Below are 18,134 nucleotides of genomic sequence, written 5' to 3' on the forward strand. Positions count from 1 at the left end.
GAATACAATGATGGCACAAATCCTCCCTAACTTCAATGCTTTTTATTGGATCAGCCACCATATCTATTAGAATAATAAATTTAATTTTAATAATATTTATTTGAGTTTTTTTATTTCATATTCTCATATATTATTAAGTAAATTGAAAATGTTGTGTCTTTTAATTTTTCAAGAATTAGTTATATAAAAGTTATATAAGATGTAAATGAATGAATAATGTGAAGAACTATCACATTTTCTTCGGTCTACCTTTTCATAACATTGAGGATAACATAAAATCAAAGACAAATTGGAAATTTGGAAGAATGCCCCATGAACTAACACTCTCACTACCTAGCTACCTCAAGCTATCGTTTACTTACTAAAACTCTTCGCCGTTAGGGAATCTCGTTAAATTGGAGGTAATATTGTATTTTTAGACATTAAGTCTTGTTAAAGGACAGAAATACCCTCAAATAAAAAAATAAAAAAAATTTAAAACTAAATAAAAAAATTAAAGTTTAAGTTTTTATTTAATTCTTAATTCTTAAGTTTTAATTTTAATTTTTATAATTTGTTTAATTTTAAGCTTTGTTTCTAAACTTAGGGTATTTGCGCCATTTTAAACTTTTTAACGAGGTAGACTAAAGGAATGGGGGTTTTGGTTAGTAAATTGTACTTTGAGATAGTCGGGTGATGAGAGTGTCAGTTCATGGGACCATATTGATGAAAAATGGTAGTTAATTAAAAAAAGTAATTACCCAAAAAAATTTATATATTATCAACAGAGGGGGGAATCAACATGGCTCTTAGAGCATCTCTTAGCAGTTGATGGCTATTTTAGCCTCACAAAATCAATTTTTTTAGTTTAGCATCCTCCTTTTTGCAATGAACTCTAGCGTCTATTATAGGTTCTATTTTATTTAAATATTATTTTTTAAACCATTTTTTATTATTTTTTCCCACTTCTCTCTGTCTCTCTCGGCAAACCAGCAAACCAGGGAAAATATCTCTGGTCTCTCTCTCAGCAAACCAGGGAAGATCTTCCCCCTCTCTCATCCTTCGCTCTCTCCCTCAGCAAAACCATCAACAACTGTAAATCAAATCTCCCCTCTTTTTCTCTTCTCTCTTGGCAAAACCAAATTAAACTAACAAATCAGCACCTGGAAATCAGATCGGACCACAAAATGGGGGGATCAAAATTAGATTAGACCATCTCTCGTCTCTCTTGGAGTGGTGGGTTGGAGATATGGGCTACAAAGCCAAGCCTTCATCTCTCTTGAACTCCATTTTCATGTTCATGGTGAACGGTACCCATGGGCCATGGCTTGGTGGAGGTGCGGTTTTGATGATGAGGTTGATGTGGTTCTGAGAGGGTGCTCAACGCCCAGGCCTCACCGGCGTCGTCCACTCCAGTGAAGCTAAAAAATGGAGAGAAGAAGAGAAAGTGGGAGAGAAAGAGAAAGAAGAGGAAAAAAAAAATTTGTGTGCTAAGAGAAAGAATAATAAAATAAGAAAATAAGACCGTTTGAAATCATAACAAAAGTTGGTTACATGAGATGCTCAACAAAGATTTAGCAAAAATTTAGATTAAAAAAAAAAAAAAAAGAAAAAAAAACATTTTTTTTATTTTAACCATTTACTTTTTCAGATCACTTACATCTGACTCAATATTTTAACTATTCACTTTCACTTTTCTATTTAAAATATTATTTATTTATCTACTTTTCATATTCTCAAAGAAAAAAGAGTAAGTTTACTTTTATTATTAATATAAATAAAGATTTGTTGAGCTATAGTGTTCAGCTGAGCAATATAGCAGCTCAACAAATTCTTAGTCATTTTATTGAGCCAGATGTGGAGATTTTTTGTTTTACATTGCTAGTTAAAATAGCCAAAAAGCTAATTTGTTGAGGTAAATGTGAATGCTCTAAACCTCTCAAATTTGCATAGGCTTTCTTTCTTTTCGTTGGGTACACATCACTCTCTTTATGTAAAGAGTTAATTTTTGCAGTCATGTTATCTTAATTGTATGCTCGTCGTATAGCTATTAAATCAACACTTATCTTAAACGTTTAAACTTATTTAAAAAGATATATGAGCTTAATCATTTAATTATTTAATCAATATTTTAACATCCCCTTCACGTGTGGAAACGAATCATCTCTTGTTGATTTCAATGGGAGAGAAATCGATCTTCTTCATATCTTTTCATATTTTGTTTGACAATTTTGCCCTCCATTTAAAGAGGACTCCTCTCCAATTAAAATCAATCGGAGAGGATCCGAGTATCTTAAGTAAATAAAGAAATACATAAATAGATATAGTTTCTCTATGTGCACGCAGGTGCATATATAAAATAAAAACAAACAATTCTTAAACTTTATTTTATAATAAGTCATAAGCCATAAATGTATAAAAAATTACATGCCTATAAAATCTATCTTAAAAAGTTGCATGCGACACATTTCCAATCTGATACTCAGTACAGAAAAGTTGCAACCAAAAATGGAATATTGCACCTCCAAACAGCATTCTTCTCAATTATAGATTGTTTATCTCCGGCGTTTTCCCCCGCAGGTGACAGCAAGAAGACTACAAGATTGTTTTGAAGCTCTTTGAAGCTGAGGATAAAACATCATTTACAATGCAAGCTTTCCTTACCGGGGAGTAGAAACCCCAATTCTCTTATGCAACAAAGCCTCACAAGCTCTTTACAGAAGAGTTAGAATCCAAAAATCATGACCAAAACAACTGATACAATTCCTCCAAAACTTTACTCATTCATCCAAAGAAAAAAAGAAAATTAAAACCGGTTAGAGTATACCATGGAGTTTAAGAATAATAGTTACAGTATAAGACTATTACTGACTTACAGTTGAAGAATATCACTAAGTCACACTTGAAGACTATTACTGAGTTTTAGTTGAATAATTAAAGACTAGCACCTAACTAGAGTAAAAATCTATTTATATCCAATATGATTATCCTAAAATAGGAACATGTTATATTGTAAATATTACTTAGAAAAATAAGAGCTTAATGCAGCTTTAGGGCTTGATCTTGTGGATGTAAGTCATAGATCGAACCACATATATCTCTGTATCACTATCTTATTATTTTCGCTTTATTGTTTTTGCATTATGAATTCTTTCAAAACCCTCATCTGCAAGCACCAATTTCCACTCTAGAGAAGATCAACCACAACACATCTAGAGCCACAAGCAGAACAAACAATCTAACCAGAAAAATCCAAATCCTGCCAGAATTCACCATCCAAACACTAGAAAATCCAAATGATGGAATCCAGGAACCAAACCAAACCAAACCCTATACCTTTATTACAGATATATGAGCAAAAGCAATCAACTTCCCCTCACTGGTTGAATCAAAACCGCAGAAAGCCCTCAATTTCAATGTCAAAAGCTGCTGAAATCGAGAAAATAGCCAAGACCCAGATGAAAAAACAAGGGAATTAAACTCACTGCATGCCTCTGATGACAAAACAGAAGAACTAACAGATTGATATGGGGAATCAAATGACTTTCAACTAACCAGATGAGGAAATCAAGAAATATCGACAACCCAAGTGAGTCCCCAGCTTGTGCAGTGTAAATATTGGGCAAATCAACTGAAACCAAAAATTAACATAGACTGGGGCAATGCTATAGAAGATTAGTATATTTATGGGAATTTGTAAAAATTCTTGGGTTGCCAAAGAACCCCAAGACCACACGTAGGTCCGCCCCTGGTCAAGTACAAATATGTAAGTACACTGCATCTAGCAACATGCAACGTAAGAATTTCTGCTTAATTCATAAGCAACCTGCAACTCTTATTGGTGATAGGCTTTCTTTCTTTTCGATCGTCAACCACACGTCACCATATATCTTTAGGTAAATTGCTAAAAGTACCATCTGCAGAATTAGATAGGAAAAAAAAAAGGTGGGGAACCCACATAGAAACATTTACAAGAAGATCTTAGAAATCTCAATGTTTGAAGACACAGAATATTTGTCCATGAAGATGCTTCTGATTAGTATAATTAACAGCTAATCCTTTCAAAAGGGAAAAAGAGGTTAGATTGTTACAATTTGTTTCTCTCTTTCACGAATAACCTCCAATCCCGGCCACTCCTGCACTCTCAATCTACTTGGTCAACGTCAAAATAGACACAAACATATCCAATCAACACTACCCACACAACCGAACAGGTATTCTCTCCATTTCAAATGACACGAGGGATCCATTTATTTATTTTTAGGGGCATTTTTGTCAAAAAAAAAAAAAAAAATGTAAAATGACAAAATTGTCCCTCTAAAAATAATTAAGCAAAGGGCACAACAACCAACCATCCATCCAATACACAGAAGAAATATTCCACCACTGTCGTCTATCTTAGCCTTTTCTTTTTTCTTTCTGTTTTTTTTTTTCAAAGCCAATCAATTGACATATAAATATCCCTTAATATCAAATGAACTAGCTCCAAAAAAAAAAAAAAAAAAGGGTTCGAATTACACATTATTATAACTTGGACATGCAGCACATATTTACCTCAACTTCATCAAAATTTTCTTCCCCAATCACAAACATGAAATTAATCGTGGTCTCCATGAAAGATGCAGTGCCGTGTATATTAGAAGAAAGCATAAATTAAAATTCATAAAATAGACAATCTTCAACTACAATTATTTCACAGCAACCAGCAAAGAGGTGAAAAAAATTGCACGAGGCGAGAGCGAAGCTGGAAACAGAAAAGGAGCTATCCTCCTATACATATTACATACCTCCGACGGCGAAGCGGGATTATTGTGATCGGCGAACCTCTGTTTCGATCCGACAGTGAAGCTCTCCGATCCATGGGCGTTCTTTCCCTCTCTCTCTCTCTCTCATGCGTGGACTTGAAAAGCTCTGTGTGGTTGACTTCAAAAGGAGATGATTTATCCTATTACAAATTAAAGTCCTGCATGTTGAGCTAAAATATACAAAACGAGGTGCATGGTTACAGATGTCAGAATATCGTTTCTTTTGGTGGGGTACCATACGTGGGCGGTGGGCCTTCTTCATCGTCCGCTAACCTCCTCCATGTGTGGGGATCATTATAATTTGATGTATTTTTTCAATAATACCTTTAAATCGTGAGATTACGAATCTCCCAACTGAAATAACTATTGACTGGAAGGAGCATCTGATGATCTCTATGAATTGAAAAGAAATCACAAACTCGTAAGAAAAATTGAATCGAAATGTGGAGGTGGAATAGGATAGATGGGATTGTGGGATTGTAAAAACAATCAATTTATTACATTACTATTAAAGGAAACCCCTTGTCCAACACAAGAAATGATACTCATGACAAACAAAAACACTTAAAACACACATTGCTTACAAAATAAAAACAAAGTAGGTCTTTAGCAAGACTTTTCGCGTGCACCCTTGAAGCTAAAAACAGAACAAACACCTACGGAGACTTTTCCTTTCTTCAACCCCATGACAAACAAAGACACGTTGCAAACAAAATATAAAAACAAATTAGACAAGGATCGATCCATGGAGGCCGGCTGGGTGTTAAGCAGTTGTCTAATTAATTGGAGCTCCAAGAATCTGAAGACGGTCTTTGTAAGAGACTGCAATCATGAAAAATCTTGTCCTCTGCCCACACCTGACCTCATAAAAGATAAGGGTGTCTCCTGCCCGTAGCTGCTTCTCTCGAGCAAACTCGATCCACCCTGCGCCGAGATAAGCTCTTCCATCAGTACGTGTACGGAAACCCATTGGCCAGGACTCCATTTGAACGTCACAGAAAGTGATCACTTCACTTCCATTAATGTTTGCTGGGGAGCAGAATCTGGCTGCATGTGGCTTCGGTATATAAAGCCTATAGCCTCCTCTTCCTTGGACGTCACTTGGTGACAACGTCTTCTTAAACACCACTTCACGCTCGTAGTCCCTGAACATACATTTCGGACATACTTTTGTGCTTTCATGATCTTCACATGGAGGAGGCCATGCAGGATAAATCCCATTGGAGGCTGAATATGCATCTCCTGCTGTTGCTGCCATGCCCCAATTCAAACTTTGAGTTCGCCTATAATTGTCAAATTGGAGGAAAAACAGCAAACTATTAAAAATTAAAACAAACGCTTAGAATAAGTTCTGAAATCATTTACAAAAACAAACGCTTAGAATAAGTTGTAAAATCATTCACAAAAACAATCAATAACACATTATAAACAAAAGTTTGACAAATTCTATCTATCTCAGTTTTAACAACAAAAAAAAAAATTGATGAAGCCATCAAATCAATAAATCTTACCCCTAAATATTGAATGGTTATTAGTATGGGTCTTCGGGAGTCCACCGATATGTATATATATACACCCCCAGAGGAAAAGACAATTGATTTGAGTTTGAATTGTCTTCGGGAGTCCACCGATATGTATATATATACACCCCCCAGAGGAAAAGACAATTGAAGGGTTGAGTTTGAAGAACCCACATATGCTGGTTGGTACAACAATCAACAATTAGGGTTTGAAGAACCCTGAAATGGGTGGGTACAACAATTGAAGGGTTGAGTTTGAAGAACCCTGAACCCTGAAATGGGTGGGTACAACAATTGAAGGGTTGAGTTTGCTAGTTTTGCTGTTTTTCCTCCAATTTGACAAATTATAGGAAACAAAAGTTTTGTTTTTAATAGCTAGAAAGTGATGGGCCCATCACTTTCTCAAGGGGAGTCCTGGTGCCCACTAGTGGGCCCCTCACTTTCCCAAGGGGAGTCCTGGTTGGCCCTTCACTTTCCCAAGGGGAGTCTTGGTGCCCACTAGTGGGCCCTTCACTTTCCCAAGCCCACTAGTGGGCCCCTCACTTTCCCAAGGGGAGTCCTGGTGCCCACTAGTGTCCTGCTGCCCACTAGTGGGCCCTTCACTTTCCCAAGGGTTAGGACCCAAGACCCTTGGTCCTTCACTTTCCTCTGGGTCACTTTCGCTCTAGAATTTTCGTCAAATAACGATGATAGCACTATCGCCGCTACGCGCTATTATAAAGCTTTGGTCTTGTTTCTGAGTAAAATGATGTGGGACTGCGGATAAAAAATTACAGCCCTATCCTAACCTTTCAAACTGAGGGCCTACTCTGTTGGGACAAACTTTATATCTTAAGCTTGGCTTCAACATATAGAACCTTTTTTTTGGAGGTTCACCAAGTTTAAAAGTTAACTATTACATATATGTAAGAAGAAAAAAAATTCGTGAAAGAATTTGTGGAATACAATGAAAATGAAAGTATAAAAATGGTGACCAACAATAAATTCTAACACATTGTTGCATGCGTACATAACATGGAACCAGTCACTGTCATTCTATGAAATTAGTCTGGCCATGTAATGTTTGACTATTTGACATGTCATTTTATGGAACAATCATAACATGTGTTTGAAATAATGAGGAGGATCGGATGACGTGTTGAAGTTTATGGGAAAAACTAAATTATATAAATAATAGCGGAATCAATATAGAAAAAAATAATATAAAAAATTTATGGGTAGTTCAGTGTTAGACATTACGTCCACCACTTGGAATAGCTCTTAGGGCTACATTACGCTCATTAACTTATTTTGTTTACAATACAAAGGTCTCTAATTATAGGGTAGTGAATAAATACAAGTATGGTCTTGATTTGATTACAATTTTAACATTTGATTACAATCAACTTTTAAATAGAGAATATTTGATATCAACTTAAAATTGAATATACGAAAAATATTGTATATTTTTCATATATTCTAACATCTCGATCTCCTCAAACTCAAGGTGAAAGATTCTAAAACCGCGAGTTTGAAATAAAAAACAAGGATAATGATGGTGGCAGCGAAGGTTGGGAACGGGTCATAGACAATGGTTGAGGCTAATGGTGAAGACTGATGACGAACACTGCTAGATCGATGAACAGAGGCTGGTCGGCGGTGGCAAGTGGTTGGTGAATGTAGAAGGGCCGGCAACGAGCCAAAATTCAAAAGGGGCCAACTACGGGCCAAAATTCAAAAAGGATCGACTATGAGCCAGAGCCAACAACAAGCCAAAATGCATGGTTACTTGGATGTGGAAGTCTTTATGGAGCAATCACCAGGCTTTGTGGATTCCTTATGTCTTGATTTTGATCAACTGGATGGTGTGGGTTCTTCATAAACTTTTAGCCCCATGATAAAACCTGCTAACATCTTATTCGTGTTGGTACTTGCAGTTCATTTTGATTGGCCTATAAAGTAATTTGATGTTTTTCCTGCATGATTACTTGGATGTGGAAGTCTTTATGGAGCAGCCACATGGCTTTGTGAATTCCTCATGTCTTGATTTGTACTCCATAAAGGCATCATTGGTGTAAAGCAAATTTCTAGAATTTGGTTTATTGGTTGTCTCAGGCCTTACTTGATCATGGCTTTATTGGTTCTTCTGTACATACATCCTTGTTTGTGTTTCATCAACATTATATTCATTTGTTTGTGTTAATTTATGTGGTTGATATAATTAATAGTGACATGCACTCATATTTCAGCTATATCAACACTATTTGGGAAATTGCAGCAGGACTTTGCAATGAAAGATCTCAGTTCTTTATCTTACTTCTTGATCTCCTTCACATATCAAAAAGGTTGGTGCCAAGCCATTTGCCTCTCTGTGAAATTATCGAAGTTAGATGGAGATCCCATTTCAAATCCTTCTTTGTCTTGTCATATTGTTGGGGGCCTTGGGGCTTTGCAATATTCCACGCTTGTGCTATCTATAAATCAATTTTTACATGCTCCTACTACTAGAGATCAAATTCCAAGATTTTATAGACCTTCTTTCATCATTAGATTTTACAAAAGACAAATTGAAAAAATATAACATTGTCTTAATCTAATATGGTTCAAAGGAGCAAACTCTAGCCCCTTCCAGTGCGATCCAAAAGGGAGGAAAGATGTTTTTCTTCCATCCTTCCTCCCTTCCCCTTTTTCCTTGTTTTTGTTTTAGATCTTGTTTAAACTCCTGCAGCAGCAATGCCCAACCTCCTCCACCACTTTGGCTGTCTACTCCACCTCGCCGTTCGTTTTCCTCCCCCATCTTTTGGCTATGTCGGTTTCTGCAAGGGTTCTTAAATCGGCTTTTTCCAAAGTAGATCTACGCCGCCGGTCCAAGTCCTATATGTGCCATTACACCTTCTTCCCTGGCGCTAACGAGTCCTGTAGACAACATACGTTTTCCCTCCAGTTGGCACGCAACGGTTGTGGTTCGAATGTGTCGGAGCGTGGATCGCATAAATCTCATGCGCTTTTATGTGAGCTTGCTGTTGCGGTTTTGGTTTTTTGTTTTGGGAGTAATTACCTTTTGCCTTCAAAACCTACAGCGCCTTGATACTTTCCCCCATGAACTACCAACTATGACACTTGACCCCATCAAAACTTTTGTTGAAGGGATATAATCTACTCATGTTTTAGATCTAGTATGCCAGAAGCAGATCTATGCCAAAAAATGAAGTTTGTACATGGGTGAGATCAGAGGTCATGGATACGATTTGATTGTTAGACTTTTCGATGTATCTACGACTTTATAACCACATAGCTTTTGCCGATGTTTTTAAGAGCATAATGGTCTGAATTTTATGCTCTGAATCTTTTATGGAATGAGAAGAGATTTACCTATTTAAAAAAAAAGTTTAAAGGAATAATTTTAGAAGTTTCTCTTGTGTTCCTTTTTAGTCTCTCCAAGAATGATGTGGCTATCAAAATCATCATTTGATCAAAATCAAATAATGATCAATCACAAGCTCAATGGTGATTTTAATAACCATATCATTATTGAAATGACTCAAGAAAAACTTGTAGCATTACTTTGTTCAAAGAACATTTTAATTAGTTGTAATACATCATTTTAGAAGATATTGCATGTTGAAAAAGATATATTCAACACTGTTAATAATAATAAAAAATAATGTAGCGATTCCAAAATATGAAAACTCGTCCAAAAAAATTTGATAAATTAATGTTAAGTGTGAAAAAGTAAATTACAAATAATATTAATACTTTTTAAACAATAATTAAATTTATTAAATTATTTATTTATTTTATTAATTATATTAAAGAGTATAATTAAATGTTTAAATTATAAGTCAGGTGTAACATAATTTTGATAAGTGGCATCAAAGCATAACATTATTCCCTCTATAAACCAAAATCTTTACTAAACTCCGCCAACAACCACCACCACCAACGCAGAGGAAGGCACCCCATCAATCAGCTGGAATACGACGAACTTCCCGACTCGAATCATCCAAAAGTTGCGAAACAAAGAGCAAAGGCGCAGAACCCATGGACTTGTCCTCGTGGTTCCGATGCGGCCTTTCAAGCGCAAGCACAAAGACCAAAAACGCAAATCTCCCAAACCAATCATACCCAGACCCACAAAAACAAGAAGAAGAGGAACTATTCGGAGTCACAGAGCAACTCATTGAGTTCGTCAAGTCCTTCACTTTTGACACCTTCAATAATTTCTCTCTCCAAGGTATTCATTCCCTCGCACTATACCCTCTGTTTGGTTCCCGAAAAAACATCATAGAAAAGAAGATTATGAATGTTACAATGTTTTATGTGCGGTTGGTTTTATAAGTTAATGAACAACTCTCTTTAATTAAGCTAAGAAGTGGATTTAGGTTCATTTCTTTCTTTCTTTTGATTAAAACAAAAAAAAATTCAAGGTTGCAAATTTTGTAGTTATTTTGTCTCTTCCTATATTTTTATCAGCAACCAAACGTGTACATTTTTATTTGAATCTAGTTTTTGTTATGCAGTATTTGGTTGCTCGAAAATTAGAGGGAAAGAAAACAAAACTTGCATTTCTACTCAATGTACTATATTTGCATAAGAGTTTCACTTTTTCATTTCTCTATGTGGTTTCTTTGGAATTTGTTAGAATAATGGTAAAGAGATTAAGTTCATTATTTCTCATTAGCTTAGACTTTTAGGATAATTGATAATTTATCATAATATTAGAGCCGGTGATACTGAGTTCGAATTCATACTCCATTCTATCTCCCATCCCATTTGAAGTTAAAAAGAATTTCAAGGACTGTTGCGATTCTAGCCTATAGTCTATATAGAAAGGTTCTCATTGTCTGTAATATAATCTAAAGAACATGCAAATTTCATTGAGGTTGGTGCAGATGATGAGGGAGCTGCTTGTGGTGATGTAATCCCATCAACTTCAGGCAATGTCCGGACGGATCTTTCCGAATGGCAAGAGCGGCATGCTCTTCTTGTGATCACAAAAGTTAAGGTTGATTTCTATTCTTCGGATTGGGTTTAAAGGAATTTATAGTTTATGTGATATTCGCAATGTCGAAGTTTATTTACCACCTAGTTTTGCTTTGTTGTTAATAACTGTTATTATAGTAATGTGTTTTTCTTTGACAACAATGTAGTATATATTTTTTGCCAGGCGTTTTCTACTTATAATCAAAGAGAATTGCTTGTTGGGTTTGAATGTCCTATAAATGGACTTTTAAGATTCTATAATCTCTATTATATTAAAGGTTCGTTGCAACAAATACTCTCACTGCTGGTGGCAAACTATTAATTTTGACAACAAAGTAACATAAAAATCTATTTAAAATTCGGGCAAAAACTTGTTATTGAAATAGGAAATTAAGTAATAAATTCAAATCAAATGAAAACCTAATGACTAAATATAATTTTTTTTTTCATTTCTGATTACCATCCTAACAAAAGAGATCAAATTCGAGAACCACATCTATAAAAATACCATGTTTCATCATATATTTTTACAAAAGACAAATTGAAAAAATATAACATTTTTCCTATAAAAATCTTCGCCTCAATTTATAAATGATTTTGTAACATTTTTCCTATAAAAGTGATGACCAAAAAGAAATTCTAATAGATTGTTATATATATATGCCAACAGTTGGTTCTTCAAACCAATTGCATTCAGATGCATGTTTAACTTACCCCTCATTAAATAGATGGTAACCCTTTTATATTAATTGTAAGTGGGATCTATTCTTAATTTTCCCACGCCATATCTTCCCATGTTTTTTTTTTTAATGAATAAATATCATTTAATAAAATCACTATAAATTCTTCCCTTGCATGTTTCAACTCATACGAACATCCCGGCCGGCTAGCTTAAAGATTAAGTATTTCCCAAAATACACACACACACACACAAAAAAAAAAAAAAAAAGTATTTCCCTATATGGTTTACGAAGGAAATATTAGTTTTTTAATATTATACCATATATATATTTATCCACTCTAAAATTAGTTCATTTCTCACTGTCTATGACTCATAGAGTCAATAGTTACATTCCCTAAATATAACGGTAGGAAGTACATAACACTAATATAGAAGAGTCAAACACATGGAAACGAAAATTAACTGACACGTGGAAACGAGAATTAACCGACGATTCTATTCCTTCACGCTAAGGAAGGGTGAGACCCATTCTGCAATTCATGAAACATTTCATGACAACTGACAAGGCAGTTGGTGTGTATTTTAAACATTAGCAAATCAGTGGGATATAATTTATAGTACTTGTTTGTTTACTATACTTTTTAAAAAAAAAAAAAAAAAAAAAAAAATTTATGGCTCCATTTTCTACTGTGTCTTAATTCATGGCAGAGGAGGATGGAATTCTGCCTCCAGGTGCTGTGGAAAGCACATAAGCGAATCCAATTTCTATTAAACGTCCAAGCACAACAATGTGGTAGTTGGTTCAACTCTCGTATAAGGTGGTTGGTTCAACTCTTGTAGTTGTTTGAGAGGTATTAGAGTTCTTTAAACTAACCTTTAATCTATTTAATTCCGTGCTTGAGCAATTAAGCAAGTAACACAAACCTTTAGAGAAGTTTATTTCTTTTGCTGTTGCAAAGCTTGTTCAAGTAAACCAATGGCATTAACTAATTATGAAACAATAATAAATGCAACAGTTGAGCAGAACTAGGGTTTTTTACGCAAATAAATAAATACATATATACATATAATTTCTCTATGTGCACGTGTATATATAAAATAAAAACATACAATTCTTAAACTTGATTTTATAATAAGTCATAAGCCATAAATGTATACAAAATTACATGCCTATAAAATCTATCTTTAAAAAGTTGCATGCAACACATTTCCAATCTGATACTCAGTACAGAAAAGTTGCAACCAAAAATAGAATATCGCACCTCCAAACGTCCAGAAGATACCAACTCTGAAAAAAGAGGTATCTCAGCAGCTCGGCTTATCCTCTACAGCATCCTTCTTAAAGATTTATCTCCAGCATTTTTCCCACAGGTGCCAGCAAGAAGACTACAAGATTGTTTTGAAGCTCCTTGAAGTCGAGGATAAAACATCATTTACAATGCAAGTTTTCTTTCCCAATTCCCGGGGAGTAGAAACCCCAATTCTCTTCCGCAACAAAGCCTCACAAGCTCTTTACAGAAGAGTTAGAATCCAAAAATCATGACAAAAACAACTAATACAATTCCTCCAAAACTTTACTCATTCATCCAAAGAGAAAAAGAAAATCACGACATCCACTGGATTAAAACCCTCAACTGCAGCACCAATTTCTACTCTTACAGAAGATCAGCCACAACACATCTAGAGCCACAAGAGCAGAACAAAAAATCCAAACCCTGCCAGAATTCACCACCCAAACACTAGAAAATCCTAATGAAGGAATCCAGGAAACAAAACAAACCAAACCCAACCCAATACCTTTATTGCAGATATATGAGCAAAATCAATCAACTTCCCCTCACTGATTGAATCAAAATAGCTGAAAGCCCTCAATTTCAATGCCAAAATTAAAGCTGCTGAAATCGAGAAAATAGCAAAGACCCAGATAAAAAAACCAGAGAAACTCAACGTCTTAGATGACAAAACAGAAAAACTGACCGATTCATATGGGGAATCAAAGGACTTTCAAGTTTGAACTACCCAGATGAGTGCCCAGCTTGTACTCTTGACCCTTGTGCAGTGTAAATATTTGGCAAATCAACTGAAACCATTTGGAGGTGAAAAATTAACAGACTGGGGCAATGCTATATAAGATTAGTATGTTTATGGGAATTGCAAAATTCTTGAGTTGCCGAAGACCCCCAAGATCACACGTTGGTCCGTTCCTGGTCAAGTACAAATATGGAAGTACAAGGAATAAGGGGAACTGAAATAATATGCAAGCTAGCAAGATTATTAGTAATTACACTGCATCTAGCAGCATGCAACATAAGAAATTATGCTTCATAAGATGCAATTTAACTAAAAACTGCAACTCTTATATATTGGCGATAGGCCATATATCTTTAGGTAAATTTTTACAAGTACTATATGCAGAATTATATATATATATATATATATATATATATATATATATATATATATATATGGTCATGGAACGCACATATATAGAAGAAGATCTTAGAAATCTCAATGTTTGAAGACAGAATATTTGTCACTGGAACCATGAGTAGCATGAAGATGCTTATGATTGTTCTAATTAACAGCTAGTCCTTTGAAAAGGGAAAAAGAGGTTAGATTGTTACAAATTGTCTCTCTTTCACGAATTACCTCCGATCCTGGCCAGTCCTGCACATATACAACTATCCAATACCCAGAAGAATCCCACCACCGTCGTCTATGTTAGCCTTTTCTTTTTCTCCGAAGCCAATCAATTGACATATAAATATCCCTCCCCTCATATCAAATGAACTAGCTCCCAAAAAAAAAAAAAAAAAAAAGGGTTGGAATTACACATTAAACTTGGACAGCTAGCACATAATTATTACCTGAACTTCATTAAAATTTTCTCCCCAAATCACAAAAATGAAAGTTAATCACACTCTCCATGAAAAATTCATAAAATAGACCATCTTCAACTACAATTATTTCACATCAAGGCGAGAGCCAACGGAAACAGAAAAGGAGCTATCAGTACCTCCGAGGGCGAAGCTGGAATATTGTGATCGGCGAAGCTCTGTTTCGATCCGAGAGTGAAGCCCTCCAAACCATGGGCGTTCTCTCTCTCTCTCTTTCTCATGCGCGGACTTGAAAAGCCCTCTGCTCTGTGGTTGACTTCAAAAGGAGATGTTTTAATTATTCTATTACAAAAAATATACAAAACACGATGCATGGTGGATACCATACGTGGGCCTTCTTGATCATCCACTAACCTCCTGCAGGTTGAAGAAGGCCACCTTACTATGATGGACTCAATCACTCAACCCCACGAAACCGAACTCCTCTGCCTCTGCTCGTTTGTTGTCTGTTGATGATCCTGATTTCACATTTTCTCCTTTTTCCTTAGATCTTTGGGGAATCCTTATAATATTTTTTAAATCACAAAAGGGTAAAAAAAAATTGAATTGAAAACAATCACTTTATTACAATAGTACTTTTAAAGGATCGAAACCCCTTGTCCAATACAAGAAATGTGATCCATGACAAACAAAAACAAACACACGTTGCTTACAAAATAAAAACAAAGTAGGAGACACCCTTGATGCTAAAAATAGAACACAACACCCACGGAGATTTTTCCTTTCTTCAAGTCAGTCAAAAGAAAGGAAACCCCTTATCCAACCCCATATATATATATGACAAACAAACAAACACGTTGCTAACAAAATATAAAATATAAAAACAAAATAGACAAGGATCGATCCATGGAGGTCGGCTGGGTGTTAAGCAGTTGTCTGATTAATTGGAGCTCCAAGAATCTGAAGACGGTCTTTGTAAGAGACTGCAATCATGAAAAATCTTGTCCTCTGCCCGCACCTGACCTCATAAAAGCTAACGGTGTCTCCTGCCCGTAGCTGCTTCTTTCGAACAAACTTGATCCACCCTGCGCCGAGATAAGCTCTTCCATCAGTACTTGTACGAAATCCCATTGGCCAGGGCTTCATTTCAACGTCATATAAAGTGATCCCTCCACTTCCATTAATGTTTGCTAGGGAGCAGAATCTGGCAGCGTCTGGCTTCGGTATATAAAGTTTATAGCCTCCTCTTCCTTGGACGTCACTTGGTGCCAACCTTTTCTTAAACACCACTTCACGCTCGTAGTCCCGGTACATACAATTCGGACATGCATGTCCTGCTATTGCTGCCATGCCCCAATTCAGACTTGAGCTCGCCACCTATTAAAAATAAAAACAAACGCTTAGAATAAGTTGTAAAATCATTCACAAAAACAATCAATAACACATTATAAACAAAAGTTTGACAAATTCTATCTATCTCAGTTTTAACAAAAAAAAATTGATGAAGCCATCATCAAATCACATAAATCTTACCCCTAAACTGAAGACCGTTTAAATACTGAATGGTTATGAGTAAAAGATTGGCTTCAAAGTCTATATGTTATATATTTCCATGCACTGGGGTCACTTTCAATTTCCTGCACATGTACCATATTTCGACCATATGTGCAGTCACTTTCAATTTCCGATTTCCTGCACATATGGTCGAAATATGGTACCATATTTCGACCATATGTGCAGTCACTTTCAATTTCCTGCACATATGGTCAATGGTACCATATTTCGACCATATGTGCAGGAAATTGGAAGTGACCCCAGTGCATGGAAATATATAGAAGCCAATCTTTTGGTCACTTTCAATTTAGATATGGGAATGACGATGGTAGCCCTATCGCCGTTATGCGCTATTATAAAGCTTTGGTCTTTTTTCTGAGTAAATGATGTGGGACAGAGGATAAAAAATTACAGCCCTGCCTATTCTGCTGTACAAACTTTATATCTTAAGCTTGGCTTCAACATATGGTACCATTTTTTTGTTTTTTGTTTTTTTTTGTTTTTGGAGGTTTATCAAGTTTAAAAGTTAACTATTAAGAGTATAATGGTCTGTGATGTAAGAGCCTACTACGAATTTTTCATGAAATGAGAAGAGATTTACCTATTAAAAAAAAAAATGGTTCAAAGGAGTAATTCTATTAATATTTTTAAATTAGATAAATTAATGTTAAGCGTGAAAAAGTAAATTACAAATTATATTAATACTTTTTAAACAATATTTAAATTTATTAAATTAATTATTTATTTTATTAATTATATTAAAGAATATAATGAAATGTTTAAATTATAAGGCAGGTGTAACATAATTTTGATAAGTGGCAACAAAGAATAACATTATTCCCTCTATAAACCAAAATCTTTACTAACTCCGCCAACAACCGCCGCCACCAACGCACAGGAAGGCACCCCATCAATCAGCCGGAATACGACGAACTTTCCGACTCGAATCATCCAAAAGTTGCGAAACAAGAGCAACTGCGCAGAACCCATGGACTTGTCCTCGTGGCTCCGACGCCGCCTTTCAAGCGCAAGCACAAAGACCAAAAACCCAAATCTCCCAAACCAATCACACCCAGACCCACAACAAAAAGAAGAAGAGGAACTATTCGGAGTCACAGAGCAACTCATTGAGTTCGTCAAGTCCTTCACTTTCGACACCTTCAATAATTTCCCTCTCCAAGGTATTCATTCCCTCGCACTATACCCTCTGTTTAGTTCCCGAGAAAACATCATAGAAAAGAAGATTATGAATGTTAAAATGTTTTATGTGCGGTTGGTTGTATAAGTTAATGTACAACTCTCTTTAATTAAGCTAAGAAGTGGATTTAGGTTCATTTCTTTCTTTCTTTTGATTAAAACAAAAAAATTTCAAGGTTGCAAATTTTGTAGTTATTTTGTCTCTTCCTATATTTTTATCAGCAACCAAACGTGTACATTTTTATTTGAATCTAGTTTTTGTTATGCAGTATTTGGTTGCTCGAAAATTAGAGGGAAAGAGAACAAAACTTGCATTTCTACTCAATGTACTATATTTGCATAAGAGTTTCACGTGTTCATTTCTCTATGTGGTTTCTTTGGAATTTGTTAGAATAATGGTAAAGAGATTAAATTCATTATGTCTCCTTAGCTTAGACTTCAAGGATAATTGATAATTTATCATAATATTAGAGCAGGTGATACTGAGTTCGAATTTATACTCCATTCTATCTCCCGTCCCATTTGAAGTAGTTAAAAAGAATTTCAAGGACTGTTGCGATTCTAGCCTATAGTCTAATATATCATTGTCTGTAATTTA

General features: G+C 35.3%; 1 protein-coding gene and 2 long non-coding RNA genes across 3 annotated transcripts; all 3 read right to left on the reverse strand.

Moving 5' to 3' along the window:
* Positions 1 to 2,303: 2,303 nt before the first annotated feature.
* On the reverse strand, positions 2,304 to 4,159 carry LOC132166510 (uncharacterized). The gene is made up of 2 exons (XR_015909412.1): positions 3,535 to 4,159; positions 2,304 to 3,408 (listed from the first exon to the last, which is right to left on the reverse strand). It is a non-coding gene; the product is annotated as an uncharacterized LOC132166510 (long non-coding RNA).
* An 8,901-nt stretch (positions 4,160 to 13,060) lies between these two features.
* On the reverse strand, positions 13,061 to 15,081 carry LOC132165429 (uncharacterized). Its single transcript, XR_015909413.1, has 2 exons — positions 14,965 to 15,081; positions 13,061 to 14,028 (listed from the first exon to the last, which is right to left on the reverse strand). It is a non-coding gene; the product is annotated as an uncharacterized LOC132165429 (long non-coding RNA).
* Positions 15,082 to 15,709: 628 nt separating this feature from the next.
* LOC132165844 (B3 domain-containing protein Os11g0156000-like) lies at positions 15,710 to 16,506 on the reverse strand. The gene is made up of 2 exons (XM_088511602.1): positions 16,435 to 16,506; positions 15,710 to 16,162 (listed from the first exon to the last, which is right to left on the reverse strand). The coding sequence occupies exons 1-2, from the start codon at positions 16,504 to 16,506 to the stop codon at positions 15,710 to 15,712; spliced, it is 525 nt and encodes a 174-aa protein (XP_088367728.1).
* Between the last annotated feature and the right edge of the window lie 1,628 nt (positions 16,507 to 18,134).

This window comes from Corylus avellana, chromosome 11, assembly GCF_965113065.1.
Source record: "Corylus avellana chromosome 11, dhCorAvel1.hap1.2, whole genome shotgun sequence".
NCBI lineage: Eukaryota > Viridiplantae > Streptophyta > Magnoliopsida > Fagales > Betulaceae > Corylus > Corylus avellana.